At 40.4% G+C, this 21,876-nt stretch overlaps 2 protein-coding genes across 2 annotated transcripts; one reads left to right on the forward strand and one right to left on the reverse strand.

Annotated features, from left to right (window-relative positions):
- Positions 1–1,017: 1,017 nt before the first annotated feature.
- Positions 1,018–5,444, reverse strand: LOC146667053 (uncharacterized). Its single transcript, XM_085408892.1, has 3 exons — positions 5,029–5,444; positions 4,635–4,820; positions 1,018–1,277 (listed from the first exon to the last, which is right to left on the reverse strand). The coding sequence occupies exons 1-3, from the start codon at positions 5,429–5,431 to the stop codon at positions 1,213–1,215; spliced, it is 654 nt and encodes a 217-aa protein (XP_085265018.1). The 5' UTR covers positions 5,432–5,444; the 3' UTR covers positions 1,018–1,212.
- Positions 5,445–8,409: 2,965 nt separating this feature from the next.
- LOC146667054 (uncharacterized) lies at positions 8,410–11,859 on the forward strand. Its single transcript, XM_085408890.1, has 2 exons — positions 8,410–8,461; positions 10,805–11,859. Exons 1-2 carry the CDS (start codon positions 8,410–8,412, stop codon positions 11,857–11,859), a joined length of 1,107 nt encoding a protein of 368 aa, XP_085265016.1.
- Positions 11,860–21,876: the final 10,017 nt, after the last annotated feature.

The raw sequence follows: 21,876 nt of genomic DNA on the forward strand, positions 1-21,876 counted from the left end.
ATTAACTTTTTATCCCTAGAAATGTGTTTCCAGAGTCCCAGGTTTAGTTACTTCCTGTCCACCATCACATTAGCTGAGTAGTTGTCAAATTTGAGGGGAGCAGAGAAGATCAGACACCAGTCAGCAGGTCAGAGGCCATCTCTCATTTCACAAATCAATCACTTGATTTATAAATGGAACAAACACCCCATCAGACCAGGTAATGACCCATTATGAGACAACAGCCGTCTGAGAGGAGATGTTCTGTATCACAAAACATGGGAAACAAACAAACTCTAGGCATTCTGAAATATATAAAGCTCAACAAAAAAACAAAACCATATCAGATCCTGATGTAATTCATTTTGTTGTTGTCTTTATTAGTCATTTAAAAAGAGGTCTAGAAAAAGTGTCCAGGAAGAGATTCTACTATTTATGCAGCACTGCCCCCGTGTGGCCACAAAGACACACAACAGCTTCATTTCTCAGCCTGTTGCCTTGTTTTCCCTTCATGATGTAAACAGTGAATGAACTGAAAGAAGTCAACCCATAAACTGTTAAACTGATACAACAGTCATGATGATTATGTAACAAGTTGTAGTTGACTTTCTGGTGGTGGTTTTGGTATACAATTTAAAAGCCATTTTCTTTTATAAATACACCATACACTTTGTTCTTGACCATTTCTTTTCCTCATATCCTTAATGGACAGTGGAGGAACACTACATCTAGCTTCTGTTTAACATTTATCCAGGCGCCCCCACACTGTACCTCTACAGAAACCAAGGGAGAGAGACAGACACACAAAGATTTCCACTTGAATCTTGATCTCAAAATAGAAAAAGTTTTATCACAAAATAATTACAAGAGCACAAATAAAAACCAAAGACAAATGAAATAAAAGGCAAGGCCCTGCGACTGAACACAGCACATCTTGCACCTTTAAAATTCACAAATTTCACTTTTCTTTGTCAGTCTGTGGTATTAAAAAAATCTCAACATGATGACCAATGTTTGACCTTTCACCTCTAGCATGGTTTTCTCTGGATTTCAATCTGGCCACTCCTGAAATGACATTTATCAGTGTATGTACAGCATCCATTTTTGGTTTAGACAGTCTGACACAGACCGTCTCCATGGCAACCTCCAAGACTCTTCTTTTCCTAAAAAAAAAAAAAAAAAGTCTCTATATGACCACCAACAAACCTGTTACACCATATTTTTTTCACCAGCTCACCTTTGCTGAAGGTTCTCATACAAATCTAAACATCTTTTGAGAAAGTCCACATCACTCTGATCTGTAATGAAAACAGAAAAACAATGACAACACCAGCAGAGGCCTCCGACATAAACCTGGCAACATAAATCCAGATAACTTTGCTTATTTATCTCTTAAAACATTCAACAAAGATTACATTTCTAACAAATATACCAATATCAATATATATTCCAGAAACAGGACATTCCAGTTAGATCCTCTCCAAACTTACACTGGGCAGCTCAGCCCATCATCCACTTTTACAAAACAGAAAGCCGCCTGATACAACAGCCCCAAAAGTGACAAAAATCCACCTCCAAAAAGCAAAACTTCTCATAATGGAAAAACAAAAAAGATTGTCAGTCCTATCAAACACTTTCTCTTAATCTAAAGAAATTATTCCAACATCAAACTGTACAATTTACAAATAACTACCAAGTCTCTCATGAGAAAACTCTTGTTCACATTAGAGCTGTGTGGTACACAGTACGACTGATCTCTGTGAGTGATTCATTTCACAAAGTGTTTCGGCCTGGTGGCCAGTACCTTTGAAGGAAGTTAGTAATCTGTGCATAACAGAGCCACGTCTCCAGTTCTAAGCAGAGACAAATCTCTGTTTTTTAGGGAGAAGAGAGAGCCCCACATGATGACTCGATGCCAGTAACAGTCTTTTACAGAAGTCTGCAGGCAGCCCACCCTGTGCAGGAGCCAGCTGACCAGCAGCAGCACTAATCTCCTCCAAAGAAAAGTTAGCATCCAGGACAGCTCTGTCCTCAGAGCTCAGCTGAGGAAGCCCCTGCAGCAGCTTCTCCACGCAAGCTTTGTTACTTTACTCCATCCCTAACATGGTGGTGTAAAAGTCCACGGCATACTGACCTGCTCTGCATCCAGGAAAAACCACTAACGCCACATAAACTACACTAACAACACCATACACAATTACACTAACTCATCATCAGCCTCACAACACGCCACACATAAAAAAAACACAACTTTCAGCCAGACAAACCACACAGTCCACCAAACTTCCATCATTCACCAGAGAGAGGGAGAGATATAAAACGAGAGAGTTTAGTGGATGTGTGTTTGTGTGTGTGATACACACAATTTATGAATGTACTCTCCAATAAAGGTTATGTAGTTGATGAAAAGTGGGTTAGATTAAATGTTTACATTTCTTGTGCATGAAGTAAACTATAATATTTATATGTAAAATTCCACACCTACACCTGTGCGCCCTCACACTGCAGCACATTTTACTCCCCTGGTTGCAGAAACCGTTCTATATTTTGTCACAGCTGCAAAAGAAGCTCCACTCAAAGAAACTCAAAGATGATGGAGAGGAAGAGATTTCAGAACATGAGGCAGGAAGGTGGGGAGAGAGTGAGGCGGTATGGCACACAGGAAACGGTCGAGGGCAGACTCAAACCCAAGCTCCTGCAGTGGGAACTCTAACGTTTAGTACATGTGTCCCCACTCAGCCAGGTGAGATATAGCAGAACCATCAATTCAGAGTCTGACAGTAAGGGTGAAGACGAGCCTGACTGTTGGTCTGCTCCAAAACAAGCCCATAAGCAAGCTTTGAAATAATATGTTACAAAATTGTGAAACTGCGACATGAAATTTGATTTGAAAATGAAATTCATCCTGATCAGGAGCTGTTATGATCTAAATGGTGTTCTAGATCCAGTAAGCATTCATTCAACTTGTCTGCAGCAAAATTAAAAAATAAGTTACCACAAGTTGTTTTTTAAATTGGTAAATAATTGATAAAATGTTAAAAGTACTGGTTGTGTTTGACCTCATCACCAGGATGAGTTGGAAATACCTCAAATTCCCTCAGGTGGCCTTTTGCTGGTTGGATTGCCACTACAGTCTGTAAACTGTAGAGGTAATTTTGTGAGCTCATTGGATGAGCAGTTTCTGAAATACTCAGACCAGCCCATCTGGCACCAACAACCACGCAATCTCTTTCCCCCATTCTGATACTTGCTTTGACCTTCAGCAGGTCATCATGAACATGTCTGTATGCTAAAATACTTTAATTTGCTGACGTCTGATTGGTTCACTAGACATTTGTGTTTAACGAGCAGGTGAACAGGTGTACCTGGCAAAGTGTGTGTAACCCTCAGTGTTACTGACATGTTCCACACTGATGCACAACAATACTCTGGGCCCCACACTGTTTTATTAAGTATGTCTAATCACTGTGGACATTACATGTACCTTCTTAGAGGAGAGGTCAAAGGTCAGTTACCTTTATAGGTTCCTGCTATATGTTGTGACATATACACAGCACAGTTGTAGGAATGATAGTTTCTAAGTTCTAAAGCTTTTTGTCAATTTTCAACCAATAAATCATAAAGTTGACCTTGAAGACCACAAGTTTGAATGGATTGTTAACATGACCCCACTCTACAGCACTGCAACATTTTAACATGAGTTATTTAAGACTTTCCAGGTATCCTGGTTACAGAAAAAGATTGATGAGCAGAAAAAAAGAAACAAACTTTAATTGTTTCTGATTAGAAGCTGTACAATCCGGACTGACTTTAACAAATGTGCTATAGGCTCAGCTGGAAAATAGTGAGCTTTACAAGACTGATTTTGTTCCAAAGGCTTTCACAGACCTCAACCAATCCTAAGGCTAATTAGCACGGCTAGGATTTTAAAAACATTTGCTAAATGTTGTCATTGCTAACATATACCTGTTTTAGAGCATGGTGAGTAGCGAGAATGCAAAGTTATTGTTACCTCTAAAAAGAAAAATGTGAAGATGTGATATTAGCATGAGCTATATAGTATCTCCAAAAGTTGATTCTGTTCATCTGGACTTTACGTTTTGTGGGAAAAACGTTTCGTCACTCATCCAATTGACTTCTTCAGTCTCAGCTGACTGCAGGTTTCCCCAATCTTATAAACAGTGCATGTATATGGTTACCTGCACCCTTGCAAAACTTTGCTAGACCCGTCCCTGCACAGTTACCAGCTGTCAGTAGAAAAGGATCCTGATGTTATTTGTCTCTTAGAAACAGTTCATAACTTCCCTTCAACTCATCCATGTCACCTAAAAGGTAAACCTGTTTCTCCATCACCTGTTCAGCTCTGATGATTCAGTAAGGACATCTGCTGGTTTCATCTTCACGTTTCCCTCTCACCACATATCCAAACCGATATCATGACCAGCAGCTGTTACAGCTGTGGCTCCAGCCAACATCAGCTGATACTAGAAAGCAATATTAAATAAATTCTAACAGCAGCTGATCAAGCTTTAACCTGCTGCTGTTGTTTAGAGCGACCACCGCTGGTTTCCTCTTTCTGGCTCGAAATGTGTGATAAACAAACAAGAGAGAAGCAGGCAGAGCTGTGTTCAGTTTAAGAGAGAGGTTTTTGATACCTGAGAAGGAGTGCAGCAGCTCCATGGTGTCTGTGGCACAAGCAAGGTAACCATCAAGCTCAACTGCACTTTGCAGCCTTCTGGAGATTGGTCTGGAGAAGAATTCATCTTCATCAGATGACTCTCTTTGCTGATCCTCACTCTCATGCTCTGTCGTTTCAAGATGTTGTTTGATGTATGTCAAGGCTGTAATTGCAAGTAGATAACACAATTTTGTTATTTAAATTTCAGTGATTATTCCTGAACACAAATTTAAAAACGGCAAATTCTCAAAAAGGATTGTTTAGTATTCAGGACAGACCATCAATAACTTACAATGTATTAGGTGAAATACTCACTTAAGCATGTGTTCAAATGTAAAAATACACAAAAATGGGATCACATGAATCCTTACCAGCCTCTGTTACATCTGCTCTGTCAGTCCAGGAAGTCTTGAACTTGGGTAAGAGGACTGCAGCTGCAGCCAACTCTGGATCCTCCATCATCGCTCCAAAACGCTTTTGAAGGCCATTTTGCAGGGCTCTGATGAGTGGCACGCATGTCTTGCTTGATGTCTCCAGCCTGCTAAGTTTGGACAGTAGTTGTTGGATTACTGGCAGGAGCCATCCCATAAAGGAAGTGGACTCAGACTGAAGAATGTTTGAAGCTTTCACCAGTGGCTTCATGGTGGTACAGTACTCCCTAAGGAATGCAACTTCTGCAGGACTCAACCTGTAAGACACAACAACAAAACCCACCATGACTATAATAGGGATCTTCTGATTTAATATTAAGAGTCTGCTCACGTTTTTAACCATCCATTAAGGAAAATTCACAAAATTTGCAACCATATTGGTAGGTGTCCAATTTTACTCACATTTTCACCTTGAACTCCTCACAAATGCTCCTGATGGCATTTTCCCCCTTCTCATCAATGATGCGTATTATCCTTTCAATGGCAAGGTAGGTTGAATTCCATTGTGTTGCATTGGGACAAATGATCTGTAGTTCACACTTGTCCTCTACCACTTCATTAGCCAAATGAGACCGGCCAGTTTTGTTCCAAATGGCCTGGCATTTTGCAAAGGTTGCACGGGAGAGCCTCTTGTAGGTTTCATTCATGCTCTCTGCTAGGGCAGCATCAGATGTTGCCACAAGGTTTAGCAGGTGACATGCACATCGCTGATGAGGCGGGAGTTGATACTCCAAACCAGAGTCTTCATCAAGAATTGCACTTGCCTCATGGTAGTCAATATGGTCAGTCAGGTCAATAGTTTCTGGGTCTGCTTCATCTTCAGCTTCATCTGCATCATTTTGTGCCCCAAACATGTGGAAGGCCTTGACAAAGTTGGATCCACTATCAGTTGTGGTTCTTACAACTTTGCCTCTAATCTTGTATTGGCAATGGATATCATCAAGTGCACCAGCAAGCATGTCAAATGTGTGAGACCCTCTCAATCTTTTGCATGCTGGTGCTGCAGATCTTCTTTCCAGGGACTCTTCCTCCAATGGCATGTGACTCCAAGGTAACTTTTCTGATGAGCTGACCAACAATCAGTAGTGGTAGCAACAAATTTGACTTTATCCAATGCTGCAACCAAAGTCATCTTCATGTGATCAGCAGCTTCACAGATTCTGGCACAGACAGTGGGTCTGGAGATGACTTTGGCTTGAGGTTGTAATGTGGTAACCAATTCTTTGAAAGATGGCTGTTCTACCACTGCAAATGGCTGTAGACCCTCACATATGAAATTGATGACAAGCATGTCAACAGTTGCTTGTGGAACATGTTTGTTTGCAGCTCTCAACATCAGGTCTGGTAACTTGGCTTGTGTATTTGCTGAGAGCTTGTTTGGTGTGGCTGTGGTCTTTCGCTGACGAGATGTTGATGCCACAGTGATATTGTACTGCTCAATCTTCGATGGATGTTTCCTCTGTAGAGATAAATATTATCATACGTCAGGTTCATACATTACTTCATAACATCACTGTGATTAACACTACAGGAAAACACATTTTTAAAACATCATTCAACTAGACATGAGCTAATCTTTGATTGTTTAGCATAGTATAAAAGAGTGGTGAATTTGGTCAAATCTTGCAGATATATTGCTGTATTTATTTATAAACCAATTTTGAACGATCATTGCAAAAAACATGAATTTCTGTATACATTCTAAGTTCTGTAATCTGTATACTATTTATAAAAAGAGTATCGACCAATGTATCAGTATCTAAATTTTTAACTCCTTTTTATCAGTATCACCCTAAAGTTTTCAGTATTAGTCAGGTTCTAAAAATACTAAGAGAGCAAAATATGTGTATATAGCAAATGTAATTTAAGAAAAGGGATCACATACACAAAAATGCTGCCCATACAGCTAACAAATAAAAACAATCCACATTATGTTCTTTGAAAAATATATCATATCGGGAAACATGTAACCCTACTGATTAAGAGCCATGTCACTATGATAGACCTATATCAGGCCAATGATCCTGATCAACTGATCCATCAATCGGGCTCTGATACATGTCAGCTGAGAGCTGGAAGATTAATTTGAGATGCAGCTCAGCACTGTGTTCAAGTTTTGTTTTTATTTTTTATATAGGCCAGCTGATTGTAGGCCTGTGTGTTTTAAATGACTACAAATTTAATTTATTGTAATGACGGTCGTTATCCAAATAATAAGCTAAAACATTCCTACGAATTTAGCTGTTCAGTGATGACACACGAATCGTACTTCCGGGTCTAAAGTAGTCTGCCTTTAATATGGCTTTTGTATTGTTAACATGTTTAATGTTATGTATTTTCTTCTATTTGATCTCAAAAAGCTCCTAAAACAGTCAGTGATCACTGTTGACCTCCCTCGGCTTTTATTACCGCTAATCATTTATTTAAGCTCAGTTTTTAAAACCTTAGGATGTAACTACAGCCCAGCCCATGCAGCAGTATATGAATGACTAACCTCGTATTGTGGATGGATTATCTCAGTTGTCCTCCTGGCTGAAGTTTGGTCCTTTTACAGCATCCTGCCATGCGATTACATTTGTTCCTGACCACCGAGAACACTCACATTAACTTTTATCGAGTGGAAAAAAGTTAGCTTGTTTATATTATGCTAACATAGCTGTGTCGCTAGCGGTCACGTAGCACATCATTATATACCAGCTAGCCCAACTTCAGTAACCCTACAAACGTCACTGCTGTTTAGTTTTCTGTCTTCATTTATGCTGGAAGTGATAGCAGAGCTGTACGTTTGAATTTGTTTCCAAAACCTGCAGTCAGGACATGCTATATTGTATTTAGATAGAAGCTAGCGAGCTAACTCCCTGCTAACTTCTAACTCTGTTAAATGTCATAAATTCCGTTTTCATGGATGCCTGGATGTTAAACTCAATTGTTACACCTGGTAGAGCAGAACGCTGATCATTTTATTAAAAATGAAAGACTTTAGACAGTTTTTCAACTCTCAGTAATGCCATAGTGATCGTTTGATATATGGACCTGCAGCGGAGTTTAGACCCAGACACGGCTAGTGAGGTCAGACTGGACAACCGGATAGTTCTATCCCGTACACGTTGACAACCGTAACCATGGCCGCCGAGGGTATATAAATGCTGCACAAGGTTCCAAACGTCCGTTTACACTTGCTCGTGGACTTGTTTCGACCTGCTCCAACCTCAGCCTGTGGAAAGCTAAGTTTTGCAAACTATTTCACTAAAAGTGGATATAACTTGAGAGCAGAACAAGTACTTCATCGTTTGTACTTGTTTTTGTTTTTCAAGTTTGAAGATGGCTCGCCGTGGACCCGGACTCCCCGACTGTCACCTGGACTTCGCTGCAGGTAAGTGTGAAAATTTCTTTAAATGTAAATTACTGTAATAATTTAACAAGTTCCAGTGTGAATATCAAGTTTTAACGTGATCAAATATGTGTATTTCAAGTCTGTTTCCCGTAAATTGTTTGTATGTTTAAAATTTTCCGGGAGAGGTGTAGAAATTATTAACGACTGGTGTATGAATATGAAAAAAAGGTGTTACTTTGACTTGAAGGCTTCAAATTTGACACTTTTCTTTAAAATGAAATGGTTAAAAATAGCTTAATGGACTAAAATTTGTAAAATGCCCAAAAATCAGTTTCTGTGGTAACGGCATCTTCAAGATGTCACGGGTCAGAACACGCAGGCGTAAACACACAGATCCAGGTCCCCTCCTGACATCCTTTTCTTCTCCGGATCAAAGGCTTTATTGACATAAACTATATTTTTTCTCTGCTGCAAAACACAAAGATAAAAAAATGCAAATAAAATAATATCAAAAGAATATGAAAACAGTAGTAATAATGGCATTAAGACCCATCTTCTGTTATGGTAATGCTTTTAACCTTATTAGATAGCAGAGAGAGATATTGTACACAGGGATATTTACACAGTGATAGCAAGTTAACCACAGATTAGATGTATCTGTCCTTATGGCAGATACAGTCCTTGTGCACATTTCTAAAAATGTGGATTCTGGGTTAAGAGTTTCTGTTTGTTTGTTTTTCACTTGACCATCATTTTCAGACATACCTGCAGAGCTTTGTGTGTGCAATTTTTACTCTTGCCAAGGAGGTTGTGTTTTTATTTAAAAAAAAACAAATAAAAAAAACAAATATAAAAAACAAATATATATATATATATATATATATATATATATATATATATATATATATATATATATATATAAAAACACCCAGCACGCCCCTGCGGGCGGTTTATCCTTCAAGCTCGGATCCTCTACCAGAGGCCTGGGAGCTTGAGGGTCCTGCGCAGTATCTTAGCTGTTCCCAGGACTGCGCTCTTCTGGACAGAGATCTCCGATGTTGTTCCCGGGATCTGCTGGAGCCACTCGCCTAGCTTGGGAGTCACCGCACCTAGTGCTCCGATTACCACGGGGACCACCGTTACCTTCACCCTCCACATCCTCTCGAGCTCTTCTCTGAGCCCTTGGTATTTCTCCAGCTTCTCGTGTTCCTTCTTCCTGATATTGCTGTCATTCGGAACCGCTACATCGATCACTACAGCCGTCTTCTTCTGTTTGTCTACCACCACTATGTCCGGTTGGTTAGCCACCACCATTTTGTCCGTCTGTATCTGGAAGTCCCACAGGATCTTAGCTCGGTCATTCTCCACCACCCTTGGGGGCATCTCCCATTTTGACCTCGGGACTTCCAGGTTATACTCGGCACAGATGTTCCTGTACACTATGCCGGCCACTTGGTTATGGCGTTCCATGTATGCCTTGCCTGCTAGCATCTTGCACCCTGCTGTTATGTGCTGGATTGTCTCTGGGGCATCTTTACACAGCCTGCACCTGGGGTCTTGCCTGGTGTGATAGACCCCAGCCTCTATGGATCTTGTGCTCAGAGCTTGTTCTTGTGCTGCCATGATTAGTGCCTCTGTGCTGTCTTTCAGTCCAGCTTTGTCCAGCCACTGGTAGGATTTCTGGATATCAGCCACCTCCTCTATCTGCCGGTGGTACATACCGTGCAGGGGCCTGTCCTTCCATGATGGACTATATATATATATATATATATATATATATATATATATATATATATATATATATATATATATATATATGTGTGTGTGTGTGTTTTGTTTTTTTTTATATTTAGGACATGCGATTGGTACATGTGGTCTAAATGTTACATTATGGTTTGCATCCACATATTTAACCTATGAGCTTTTTTCAAAATGTGTGACATCGTGAATTGTAAATAAAACAGGAGAATGAGCTGCATGGTTAGTTATAAATGTACTGTAGTATATTTATATAATAAGTTACTCATGTCCGGCTATTTACAAATCAATACCTATTATCCATTACCTATTCCAACATAGTGTTTGCATAAAGGCTTACAAAGAACAAATAAAACAAATTGAATGTACACAAAATACAGTGACATATATAGTGTCAATATAGTGTCACCTTAAAAGTACACAGAGTGAGCTGCCTTGGTGGAGGTTTGGTGGTCTTCTATTAAAAAACTTGACTTAAAGATTGAACAAGTAGAAGTGTCATTCAGTCTGGCATAAAATGCTTTTCTCTCATCCTCTGCTCAAACTAACAGATGTAGGTCTGTTGCTTTAACACTGGGTGTCTATTACATTCCTAATGTTATTTTAAAAATTGTTTCCTCACAGGGCGTCTTGACTATGTGGTTGAACGCCCTGCAGAAGAAGGCCTTCCTGAAGTCATCAGGATCCTGGATGACAGTCTCCAGAGCACCACCTCTTCTGGTGAAGCTCAGGACACTGATACCCAGCGTATCAGCGAAGGTGAGTATGGTGAGTATTTTATCCCTCTCTCATCCTCACCCTTATCTCATGAAGCACCAGATGCTGATGACAGTGAACAGCAAGGTGAGTATGGTAGGTATTTTATCCCTTTCTCACCCTCACCCTCTTCTCATGAAGCACCAGATGCTGATGACGGTGAACAGCAAGGTGAGTATGGTGAGTACCCCCCCTACCTACCTATAGACGATGAAGAGGTGAGTGAACAGACTGACAATTCATCTGACTGGAGCGACTCAGAAGAGTGGGGGGATTGGCTTAGCGATGACTCTGGGTATGACACCATGGATGAGAGAGATGATTCCCCTCTCATCCGGGAGCACCCTCCAGAGCCGTTTTGGCACGATTGGCAACGTCCTATTGCTCCAGGTGCTGCCCCCATCCCCATGCCGCCTTTCGGCCAGGCCAATGCCCCATTCTTCCCTCGAGTTGTTGCCCAGGTTGGTGATCCGCCAGCTGCTCCTCCCCCAGCTGCTCCTCCCCCAGCTGCTCCCTCTGCTGCTCCTTCCTCAGCTGCTCCCTCTGCTGCTCCTTCCTCAGCTGCTCCCTCTGCTGCTTCTTCCTCAGCTGCTCCCTCTGCTGCTCCTTCCTCAGCTGCTCTCTCTGCTGCTCCCTCCTCAGCTGCTTCCTCTGCTGCTCCCTCTGCTGCTCCTTCCTCAGCCGCTCCCTCTGCTGCTCCTTTCTCAGCTGCTCTGTCATCTGCTTCCTCAGCTGATCTCTCTGCTGCTCCTTCCTCAGAAAAGAGAAGCAGAGAAGACATCTGCACCGAAGAGGTAAGTGCAAAGAGGTGCAAGGTGAGTGACCAGTTTGATGCCCCTTCAACATCCTCAGGTAGTTTTGGAGTCAGACGTTTCTGGGAGAGGCCTTTTAACCTTTCCATGGATGACAGTGACTCTGATTAGTTTATGTTAGAACGTGTTTTTAAACTTTGCCTTTGTGTTTTTGTTTTTACAGATATATGAACATGTGACTCGCACATGTGAAATGTATTTCTTTTTTTCTTGATATGTGACATTAATATTAATATTACATTGTGAATTAAAGGTCGTTTTTTAGTTGTTATTACTTCCAGTTACGTCCAAGATGGAGCAAACACCCCACCCAGAAGACAGCCTTACCCCGACCAACCTGATGAGAAGGATGGATGACCAAGTGAAAAACGGGAGAGTGGTGCTGTGTTCCAACTATGTAAGTTATCACCTCACATTGACAACAAACTGTATTGAAGACAAAATTCTTCCAATAGTTGGTATAAATCATCATCCTATGTCAGCAGCACTGTAGGTTTAGCTTTATTTATATTTTTCATGTGTATACGTTGGGTTTAAAATTGCTTTTTAACAACATACTGCAGCTACCAACAATGAAAATGCTGTTTTGTGTTAAAATGACGTCTTTCTCGTGTTATTACTTTGCAGGGCAGCTGAGAGTGGACAGAGCTGCACAGAGGACCAAAGATCCACTCTCAGCACTTCATACCTGACTGGCCACAGCACCAACCCTCCTCACCCAGGGTGAGGAGGGTCCTGACCCCGCCTGCACAGAGGGAGTTGTGAACATGCACTTCTGTGTCGGTGGGTTTAGGATCCTCCTCACACTCACACTGATGAAGACTGTCACTGGAAGATGTCTCCATTGCATCAGCAGGACGTAAGCATTTGTAAAATATTACAGTTTGTGATGTTTTATACATATTTTTATTGCATCATTTAAAACTATGAGATATAAAATAAACCAATTTTCATAACATTTTCTGTGTATTTAGTTGTTTTCTTAATAAGTTCTTTGGAACATCATTGCAACCTGTCAGCTTTTTATTGAGGATTTAGAAAGTTGCTGGTGGCCCGAGTGTGTAGAGTGGGGTGTTGTTTTTGTCACATGGTGAAAGTGACCTCATGGGGAGCAAAGAGAACAACTGAACAATTTGGGGATTCACAGACTTTCGTAATCGCTAAAAACAATTAATAAAAATTGTTCTGTGTGAACTAAAAGCTCAAATATAAACCATCCTGACACTGACACAAATGATCTGCTGTTTATAAGCAGGACAGTGTTTTCATGAGCCTGGATGAAGCTAATTTGCATAAGTTTAACCTGCTGGTCAAAAACTTGCATGACTCTGATATCACTCTAACTTTCTTCTGTTTATTTATTCATTTTTGCTAATTGTAGTAGATTAATATGTTCACCAACTGATTGTTGGCCTGAATGTTTGAATGTTTGCAGTTTCAGGTCCTACTGATCAGTTTTAAGTACTGTAGAAAGTGAGCAGCAATTGAATCAAGTCCTGGGATGAAATGGGACAAAAGGGTAATGTGATGGCCACATTAGTTCCCTTCCCTTGTTTAACAATGTGTAAGCAGACTGCTTTAACCTGCAATTTACTGCATGTTGTTAGGCTGCATGGTACAACCACAGTCTGCTAACCACCCGTGGTGATCGAAGGTTTTGAGGTCTTGCTTGAGCTACTGATGAAGTTTTATCAAAGCTTGTTAAGTTTCCCAACCACATTTTATCCTGATGGTCCAAGGCTTACATCTTTATGCTCACAGACGTACTTCTGTAGTTAATCAGTGACCGATTTATTACTTTAAGTTACAGTGTGAGGGGCATTAATGAACATAAATCAGATTTAACTGGATTATGTGTTTAGGTCAAGAGACACAGACCTTCATCTTTAAGAGGCTCTTCTTGAATATCTAATCACGATGTTTGCCATGCAAGTACACTGGGCGGTTGTTTTTAACACAATCATTTGATGATTCTGATGAAATGAAGTATTGTTTCAATGAGCTGTGGCACCATTCTTGCTTTAGCAGTGAAAGGAGTCAGGTAGGGCTCCATCAGGAAGAGGGCCCCAGAGGTCCTATCCCCCCGCCCACTTCCCTGGGGCTTGAACATCAGTGGATTTCCACTTAAGCAAAGCCTCATCAAGTTCCTGCAAACAGCACCACACACACACTATCATGTACAGAGTGTGGATGCTGTGTCTAAGACCACGATCATTGTGTTCCCACCATCTGGTGCAAGCTTCATCTGTTTCACTGTGTTCTCCTAAAGGCCAAGACAGCAGGACAGTGAAATCAATCTCACTTATAGGTGCCAGAAATCAGTGGATGTGAGATTAATGGTGGTAATCAGGTTATGCATTTGTTGTCTTCTCAGCAGGTGGGAAACATCTCTCTTTATTTGTTTATGTACATGTGTATCAGAAATCTATTTTCCTGTACAGCTCAGGTTTAAGGCACAATGTTTATCTAATCTAATGAAGATCAGTGAAAATACTGACATTAGTGACGTTAACCCTTGACTAAGAGTTTCTTAGTCAATTGTTAATGGGAAACACATTTCCACACCACCATCTTCTAAGCTGTGATGCTACATGTGCAGCAGCAAACGTCCAATTAGTACCGATCAGAAGGTTGGAGGTTCGATCGCTGCCTGATCTGATCTGTATCTCAAAGTATCCTTGGACACGATACTGAACCCCAAACTGCTCTTTCATGTGTCCATCAGAGTATGAATGTTAGATAGAAAGAACTTAGGTACAGAAAAGTGCTTGTATGAGTGGGTGAATGAGGTGTATAAAGTACTTTGAGTGCTTGAGTAGAAAAGTGCTATTTAAGAACAAGGATGTGCAAGAATTTGCTAGACACGCTCTTCTTTTTCCAAAACTAAAAATGTTATTTCAAATTTGGCAGCCTGTGTGTCAAAGAGACTGAAGAGTAACTAAAGGGCAAAGTCCAGGAATACAGCCAAACTCAGGAGACCAGTTAGGAGCACAACTGAGCAAAGGTGATTCAAAAAAATGGAGAGAAACTCTGCCATGCAGTGCCATGCTGAGCAGACTGGTTTACAGCCACAAGAGAGACTCAGCGTTCACAGATCATAAAATCTTCAGGGAGCAAAGCTCTCAGAGAAGCTATAATGCAATCCACAGATAGAATACAGTCAATAAACTCCAAGTGAAATGTTAAACAGTGCATGGATAGCTTTTTGTTCAGCTTTTTCTTCGTATCCTTTTTCCCCCTTTCTAAAGTCTCTTCAGAGGCTTTGCAATTTGTCAAACAGCAGCTGGTAAAAAGGCTTTTGCAGTGAGGCAGGGAGCCTGTTCAAACCAGATTATGCTTGATTTGATGACTGCAGAGAACTTGGGGCTGACAGCTCCGATTCGGATCGGTTCTCCCTTGAAAAGGCATTAGTGTGTTCTGTCATGGCAGGATTTCTGTTCAATGTGCAGGTAGATTGAAATCAAAGGGCACCAAAGACACCCAAACCTGAGGGATCATTACGTGACACCCAAAGCATCTGAGCAGTCTTATTCCTTCATCTGTACCAAATTACTCAGATTCACAGACGTCGTGCACAGCAGACCTGCAATACAACGATGAATAACAGGAGTTACGCCTGCGTTTGACAGGTCAAAATGTCACAGGGAGCAGTTCAGTTAAGTTTCATTCCCCTCCAGAAATCACTTCATGCATGATTATCAGGAACCTTTGAGTAATGACAGCACTTAAGTGAGTGTTTCCTTACCATGTTCCACTTTGTCACCAAGTTTTAGGATGAGAACGTTTTTTTCTATTTCTGTTGTGTTTTATTCAACTTTTAATAAAACACAACTTTTATTCATCCGTCAATAGAAAAAACTTTTGCAGTTTCAGTATTCAGGGACACCATATTATCATTATCTTTAAAACTGCATTTGAAACTTAATGCTGAGTTTTTACTTTCTGCAGTTGAAGTTATCTAAAGAAACTGTGTGTGGGTGCAGCTGAAAAAACGTCTTTTGGCAAATAAAACAGAAATTCTGAAATCCTCTACTGCTTATATCAAACAGAATAAAAGAAACCAAAGCTAAACTCTAAAAGATTATTTATTTCAGCTTGTTTACAGTTATCCACACCTCACAGCTTTTTATGGGTTGATAGTTTTCCTGATCCAATCTGCATACTCAGGATCACAGAGGTCCATGAAGGCAGCCGGTGCTCTGCATACAAAGTCTGGATCTCCCACAAAAGAAGAGACCCCATAAATCCTGCCATTATGAACCACTCCTCCACCAGAGTCTCCCTGCAAGACAGAAATACAGTTTCCCAGGTTTATAAAATCTTTCTGTATTTTGAATGTTTAATAAATGCAGCTGTGAGCTGAGGGATCATGCAAACTCACTCGACATATATCTTTCCCAGGACTTTGTCCACAGAACCAGTGCTGATAGCTCCTGACTCGGTGGACCTCGGGGAATTTTTTCAGTAAAATATCATTGAGCTCTGTACAGCTGACAACCTCAGTCTCTGCACAGTGAAGAGAGGGTGATTCACCAGGTTCTAGAAAAAAGGGACAATTAGTTCAGCTTAAAGCACTTTTTTAAAAAATGATGCAGATTTGTATTTTATGCAGAAATGCAGCAGAAAGAAATAAAATGGTCTGAGCTCACAGGAAAAGCTTGTTTTTACTTTGAACACATTAGAAATGAAGAAAAATACAATTTCAGTACAAATATCTGCAACATCTCTTTACTAATAAAGTAACAGTTTGGATGGTTTGTTTTCTTTTTTCTTAATACAACAAATTTGTTAAAAATCATCTTCCTTCTTTTCTCATTAGCTAGTCCAGTGGTGGCACCATAACCTGCGACCTCAACTCTGGAATGACACAAGAAGTGTTTGGACGCTTTTCTCTCCTTTTTTTGTCAGTTACATACAAATACATATATTGATTGTTTTGCACGTTAACTTTGAAATGTTGCCCTGAGGCCTGTACTATGAAGCAGGATCTCATCTCTCCAGGTAACTTCAGAGTTCTATATGAAGGATTTTGACTTCTTACCAGAGAAAATTGTAAGAGTAACCCTGACCTGCTGTTATATTAGTTATGTCCTTTATAGAGTTTTAGTCACCACTTTATCATCACGCACCACACCTGGCTAGCATGCTTGCACTGTGCTTGCTCAACGCATTGGGAAACCATTCAAGCTCACTGCAGCACATGCTACTTCCTGTTTTAAAGGGCCTTGTAGCAGCCCTTGTTACATGCGTGGGCACGGAGCGTGAAGCAGAAAGCACAGCTTAAAAGAGAAGTTGATATACCCGGCGGCGTGACACTGACTGGTGTTTTACGTTTTCTCAAGCCAGCTAACACAAAGTAAGCCAAGCCTTGTTGAATTTTCTTTGTACTATATCCCTCTGGTTAAGTTCAAGTTTAGAGATCATTTGTCCAGAAAAGCAGCATCACCATTCCTGGAAAATCCCTTGAAACTTTCAACTTTAGACCCTCCTACTGTACTACATGGACAGTGGGAGGGGCTAAAATTCTTCAATAGCATTTTTTCATAGACATTTTTCAGTTTGCAGCCTATGTTTAAATTCTGTTGTTATATTAAGTTTTATTTTCTCTTAAACTAATAAACAGCAGAAAGTTTGTAGCTGACAGAATAAAAGCTGAAACTGTCTTTCAAACATTAATTAAATGAAATACTTGATTAATGATCCATCAGATTCTCCTGTGTAATGATAGGCCGTGATGTCAGTCAGGATTTTTGCTGTCTTTCTTGCTTGTCTCCAAATGGGCTAGACTTTATTGATATAGATTTCATCCAGTCTTATTGAACAAAGCATCTGAAGTGCTTGCACATTCATATAGTGCTTTTACTACTAAGCTACCCTACAGCAATTTTACACACACACACACACACACACACACACACACACACACACACACACACACACACACACACACACACACACACACAACACTGATTTTTCTGCAGCAGCTGTTACCTTCAGTCTGTATTATGCATTTAAACCCTTCATATTTTTCTAATATTACAGTTTTATCTTCCTTTTTAAAACCTGCATTGCCAGTATAGTTTATCCACATCCATTAGGATTGAAAGCCCTGGTTAACTTGATAACCAGGGCTTTGAATTGATAAGCAGCTTCCTGTGAGTACTTATCCTGATTCCCACTGTTGGGATAAGATAAAGGAAATATATTCTACATATGCTGAACTCACTTCACAGCACAGAGCTCAGGTCAAGAAGAAACTTTAAGAAAAAAAACTTCAAAGCAAGAAACTTTGAGCCACAGGAACATAAATGTATCATTTGAATCTAAAACTGAAGTTAGCACGACGTGTCAGTATCTGTCAGAACACATGAACCTGAAGCAGAAACATCCACAACTCACAGTCAGGTAGTTTTATAGGTTGGATATCAGAGCTGCTAGTAGCTGCAGCAGCATGATGTCATGAACTCTGCCTGTGCTGGTGTCTTTGTCTGTATAGATCTCAGCTTCTGCTGTTATCTGCACTTCTTGTTCGGACCCCCTTGATGCACACTTAGATTTGCAAACATGGTCCTGCATGTGCACAGCAAACATAAAACATGATTACTGATGGTCACCATATTCTATTTCTCATCTTGTCTGAATGTATTTTACTTTTTACTGAATAGCAAAAACAAGTTTTAGTTGCTGCTCTGATCTCCTCACCCTCCTGGCTTCAGACGGTGAGCTGCAGTCAGAATCCAGCGGTCGCTGATCAAAGAGCCTCCACACAAGCTGGAAGGTCCATGTGGATAAACTGCTCTGAGCTGTACATGATACTGTCGCTCACATTCATCACCTCCAATGACTCTCTTTTGCAGAGCGACCTCTGTGTTAGCCGTCACACCTGAAAGAGGAATCCCCCGCCCCACCAGGTCACTGCCAGTTTTTCTTTGTACCTGTAAAATATCTGCTCTCAGATTTAAGGCAGAACCACGCAGTGAACACCAGAGCCATTAAATATAGATACTGTAGCTGAACACTCGCTGATACACAGAGAAAAGAGAAGAGGCACCACACATAGTGTTGCTGCCATTCACTCTCTAATGACTGCATTTCAGTTTGAATATTGGACACTGCATAGTCACATAGTGTCATTATGAAGCTTTATCAACTGCAAAGCTGCAAAGCTCCACACATTTATGCAAAGTTACTTATCGTCTCTTTTTGCTTTTGGCTTTCATAAAGTTACAGAAGGGAAATGAAAGTAAAATGTTTCTATAGAGAAAGTGCTTCACAATAATAATCAATAAAAATAAATACAAACATTAAAAGACAATAATAATATCCACTACCTAAAATTAAGTGTGTACAAATAAGTAGAGCTGCTCTTTCAAATATTCAGACCGCAGAGATCAAATGTAATATTAGTGCATTCCATAGATTATCAGCCAACAGCCTTGAAGACACACTTAGTCTCTTTTAGTTTTCAGCCTAGAACGAGGAACCACCAGCAGGTTTCTGTCAGAAGACCTCAGTGACCTGCACCTTATAGATGGAAGCAAATGAAGTTTGATCTCAGCTTCATGCTCTTGTTCTGCTCGTGCTCTGATTTGAATTACATGTTCTACACACTTCACTGTATCTCACTGTCAGTTTGTCAATTTGTGACATTAATTCAGAGGAATATGGTGTAAACCAATGATTTATAAACCTAAAACAGCTCATGATCACTAACCAATGCTAACTTTGAGAAGCAATACAGAACATATTGTGCCCTCTGTGTGGCTAATGGAGCTCTTAAGAGTAGAAGAGCAAAACAAAAGAAAAAAAACAACCTCACTCACGAGTCTGCGACTGCGTGCTGACAGAGAGCGAGTGGGTTACCTCTGTGTGACTTCAAGCAGCAGAGGGTAAGGCTCTGACTGTGGTCTGCATATATGTGCCGAGCAGCAATTCAGAATACCCACCGTGCACAGTTTCTGTGAGGTTTGGCATAACTCGATGCATTGAATCATTTTTATATTATACAGACAGAATTATGCAGTAAGAACCAGCAGTTAAATATAGAAACCTTTGTTGAATACTCACTGATACACAGAGGCAAGAGAAGAGGCAGCAGACACAGTGTTCCTGCCATTCACCCTCTAACAACTGCCTTTCTGTCTGAATGGTGACCATTGTATAGTCACCAGTGTCATGATGAAGCCTTATCATGCTGCATGAAAAGCTGCAATACTCCACACATTGATGCAAAGTTACTCATCAGCAGTTTTTGCTTTTGCCTTTCATAAAGTGCTGGGAGGGAAATGAAGCTGAGAAATGAAACTTTGAGTATTGTGTAAACCGTCGATTTTATAGAAGATCTACAGTATGAACTGACCATAAATGTACTTTGGTCAAGACCTGAATTAAATTTCATCCAAAGGCTTGTGGCTCAAATTTGAGCAGGGCCTGACAGCTTCAGTAGAAAGACGCTGAGGGTCCTGTCACTGTTGTTGATGTCTCTGTCCTGAAAGATCACAGACTGCCCTGTGATTTGTGGTGTTTCTTGTGGACTCGTAAAAGGATTTATTTACTTAGGATTTATTTACACTGAGGGTTACACACACTTTGCCAGGTACACCTGTTCACCTGCTCGGTAAACACAAATATCTAGTGAACCAATCAGACGTCAGCAAATTAAAGTATTTAAGCATACAGACATGTCCATGATGACCTGCTGAAGGTCAAAGCAAGTATCAGAATGGGGGAAAGAGATTGCGTGGTTGTTGGTGCCAGATGGGCTGGTCTGAGTATTTCAGAAACTGCTCATCCAATGAGCTCACAAAATTACCTCTACAGTTTACAGACTGTAGTGGCAATCCAACCAGCAAAAGGCCACCTGAGGGAATTTGAGGTATTTCCAACTCATCCTGGTGATGAGGTCAAACACAACCACTACTTTTAACACTTTATCAATTATTTACCAAATTAAAAAACAACATGTGGTAACTTATTTTTCATTTTGCTGCATACAAGTTGAATCCAACAAAGTCACATGACCTTTTATCATCCTTGAACTTATTTCTAGTACAACATTTAATATAAACACTGTACTTTTATTCAAAAAATAATTATTAAAAACACTCCTTTTAATACGTTAAAATCAGCCAAACTTTTATTTTAAAATATAAATAAAGTATATCAGCCAACATACTGGTCACTGTTCTGCTGAACAACACACATATTACCAATATTGTACCCGGTGTTATTTAATAATAGTTAAATATTTTCAAAATTAAAGTTCATATTTTTATTTGTCACACAATCAAAAACTTTATTAACCTTACAATAAAACAAAGTCTCAGATTTAATTATTCTGAAACTAAGTTTAAGCTTCTCATAACTTTGTATTGCAAGTTACATTACTGATATAATAAATATAAAATGGTTTTATTGTTCATCCACAAGTGCAGTCTCTGGCTCAAATAACACAGAAGCTTGGTGTGTTCTAATATCTTTAAGGATGGTTTGTTTGTCAGTCCAGGCAGTGTTTCACTTTTTGTTGAAAAACTTGCGATACATTGAGTATATTCAGTATATCGCACAGCCCTGCTGTGAACCCCTCCAGTGTGAGCTGGAGGCCGCTGAGTGATGGCTAACCAAGCCCGATAGAACTCCGCCTTCAGTTTAATGGCTCCCTTCTGGGAGGTTACCACCACGACAGGCACCAAGCACCTTGCTGCCACAGCTCCTTGCAGCAGGCTCAGCTATGGAGGAGCAGAACATTGTCCATTCTGACTCAGTGTCCAAAGCCTCCCTCAGAATGCTGTCGAACTGGCAGTTAAAGGGGTGTCCAGCATCCTCCCCCACCACCTGACCCAACTCACCATCAGGTGACCATCAGTTCATAGCTCAGCTCTGTTCTTCACCTGAGTGTCCATAAGATACAGTTGAAGAACCCAAGCTGTTTGTTGAGGTCAGTATCTCTCAAGTAAAGTAAAAGCAAGTGTCTTTAAACAAAAGCTAAACTCCAGATATTTTCTATTTTGAGCTTAAGATGATTCGATCGGTTAATTAAGTCCATTTGAGTTCATTTGTGGCACACTTGTGGATGCATGTAAAACCACACCCCCAAACACAGAGCCTCTTTCTTTGACATCATAGGAA

Source organism: Rhamphochromis longiceps, linkage group LG6, assembly GCF_057381845.1.
Source record: "Rhamphochromis longiceps isolate RC_006_pf linkage group LG6, R_longiceps_female_GT1.1, whole genome shotgun sequence".
NCBI lineage: Eukaryota > Metazoa > Chordata > Actinopteri > Cichliformes > Cichlidae > Rhamphochromis > Rhamphochromis longiceps.

What these genes read in the sequence shown, in the direction of transcription:
- LOC146667053 (XM_085408892.1), bottom strand. Translation starts at nt 5,431, where the DNA reads ATGGTTAAAAACGTGAGCAGACTCTTAATATTAAATCAGAAGATCCCT. An exon ending in AGCAGATGTAACAGAGGCTG is followed by an intron (nt 4,821 to 5,028) that starts GTAAGGATTCAT and finishes TTGCAATTACAG; the next exon opens with CCTTGACATACATCAAACAA. An exon ending in GCTGCTGCACTCCTTCTCAG is followed by an intron (nt 1,278 to 4,634) that starts GTATCAAAAACC and finishes TTTTCATTACAG; the next exon opens with ATCAGAGTGATGTGGACTTT.
- LOC146667054 (XM_085408890.1), top strand. Translation starts at nt 8,410, where the DNA reads ATGGCTCGCCGTGGACCCGGACTCCCCGACTGTCACCTGGACTTCGCT. An exon ending in TCACCTGGACTTCGCTGCAG is followed by an intron (nt 8,462 to 10,804) that starts GTAAGTGTGAAA and finishes GTTTCCTCACAG; the next exon opens with GGCGTCTTGACTATGTGGTT.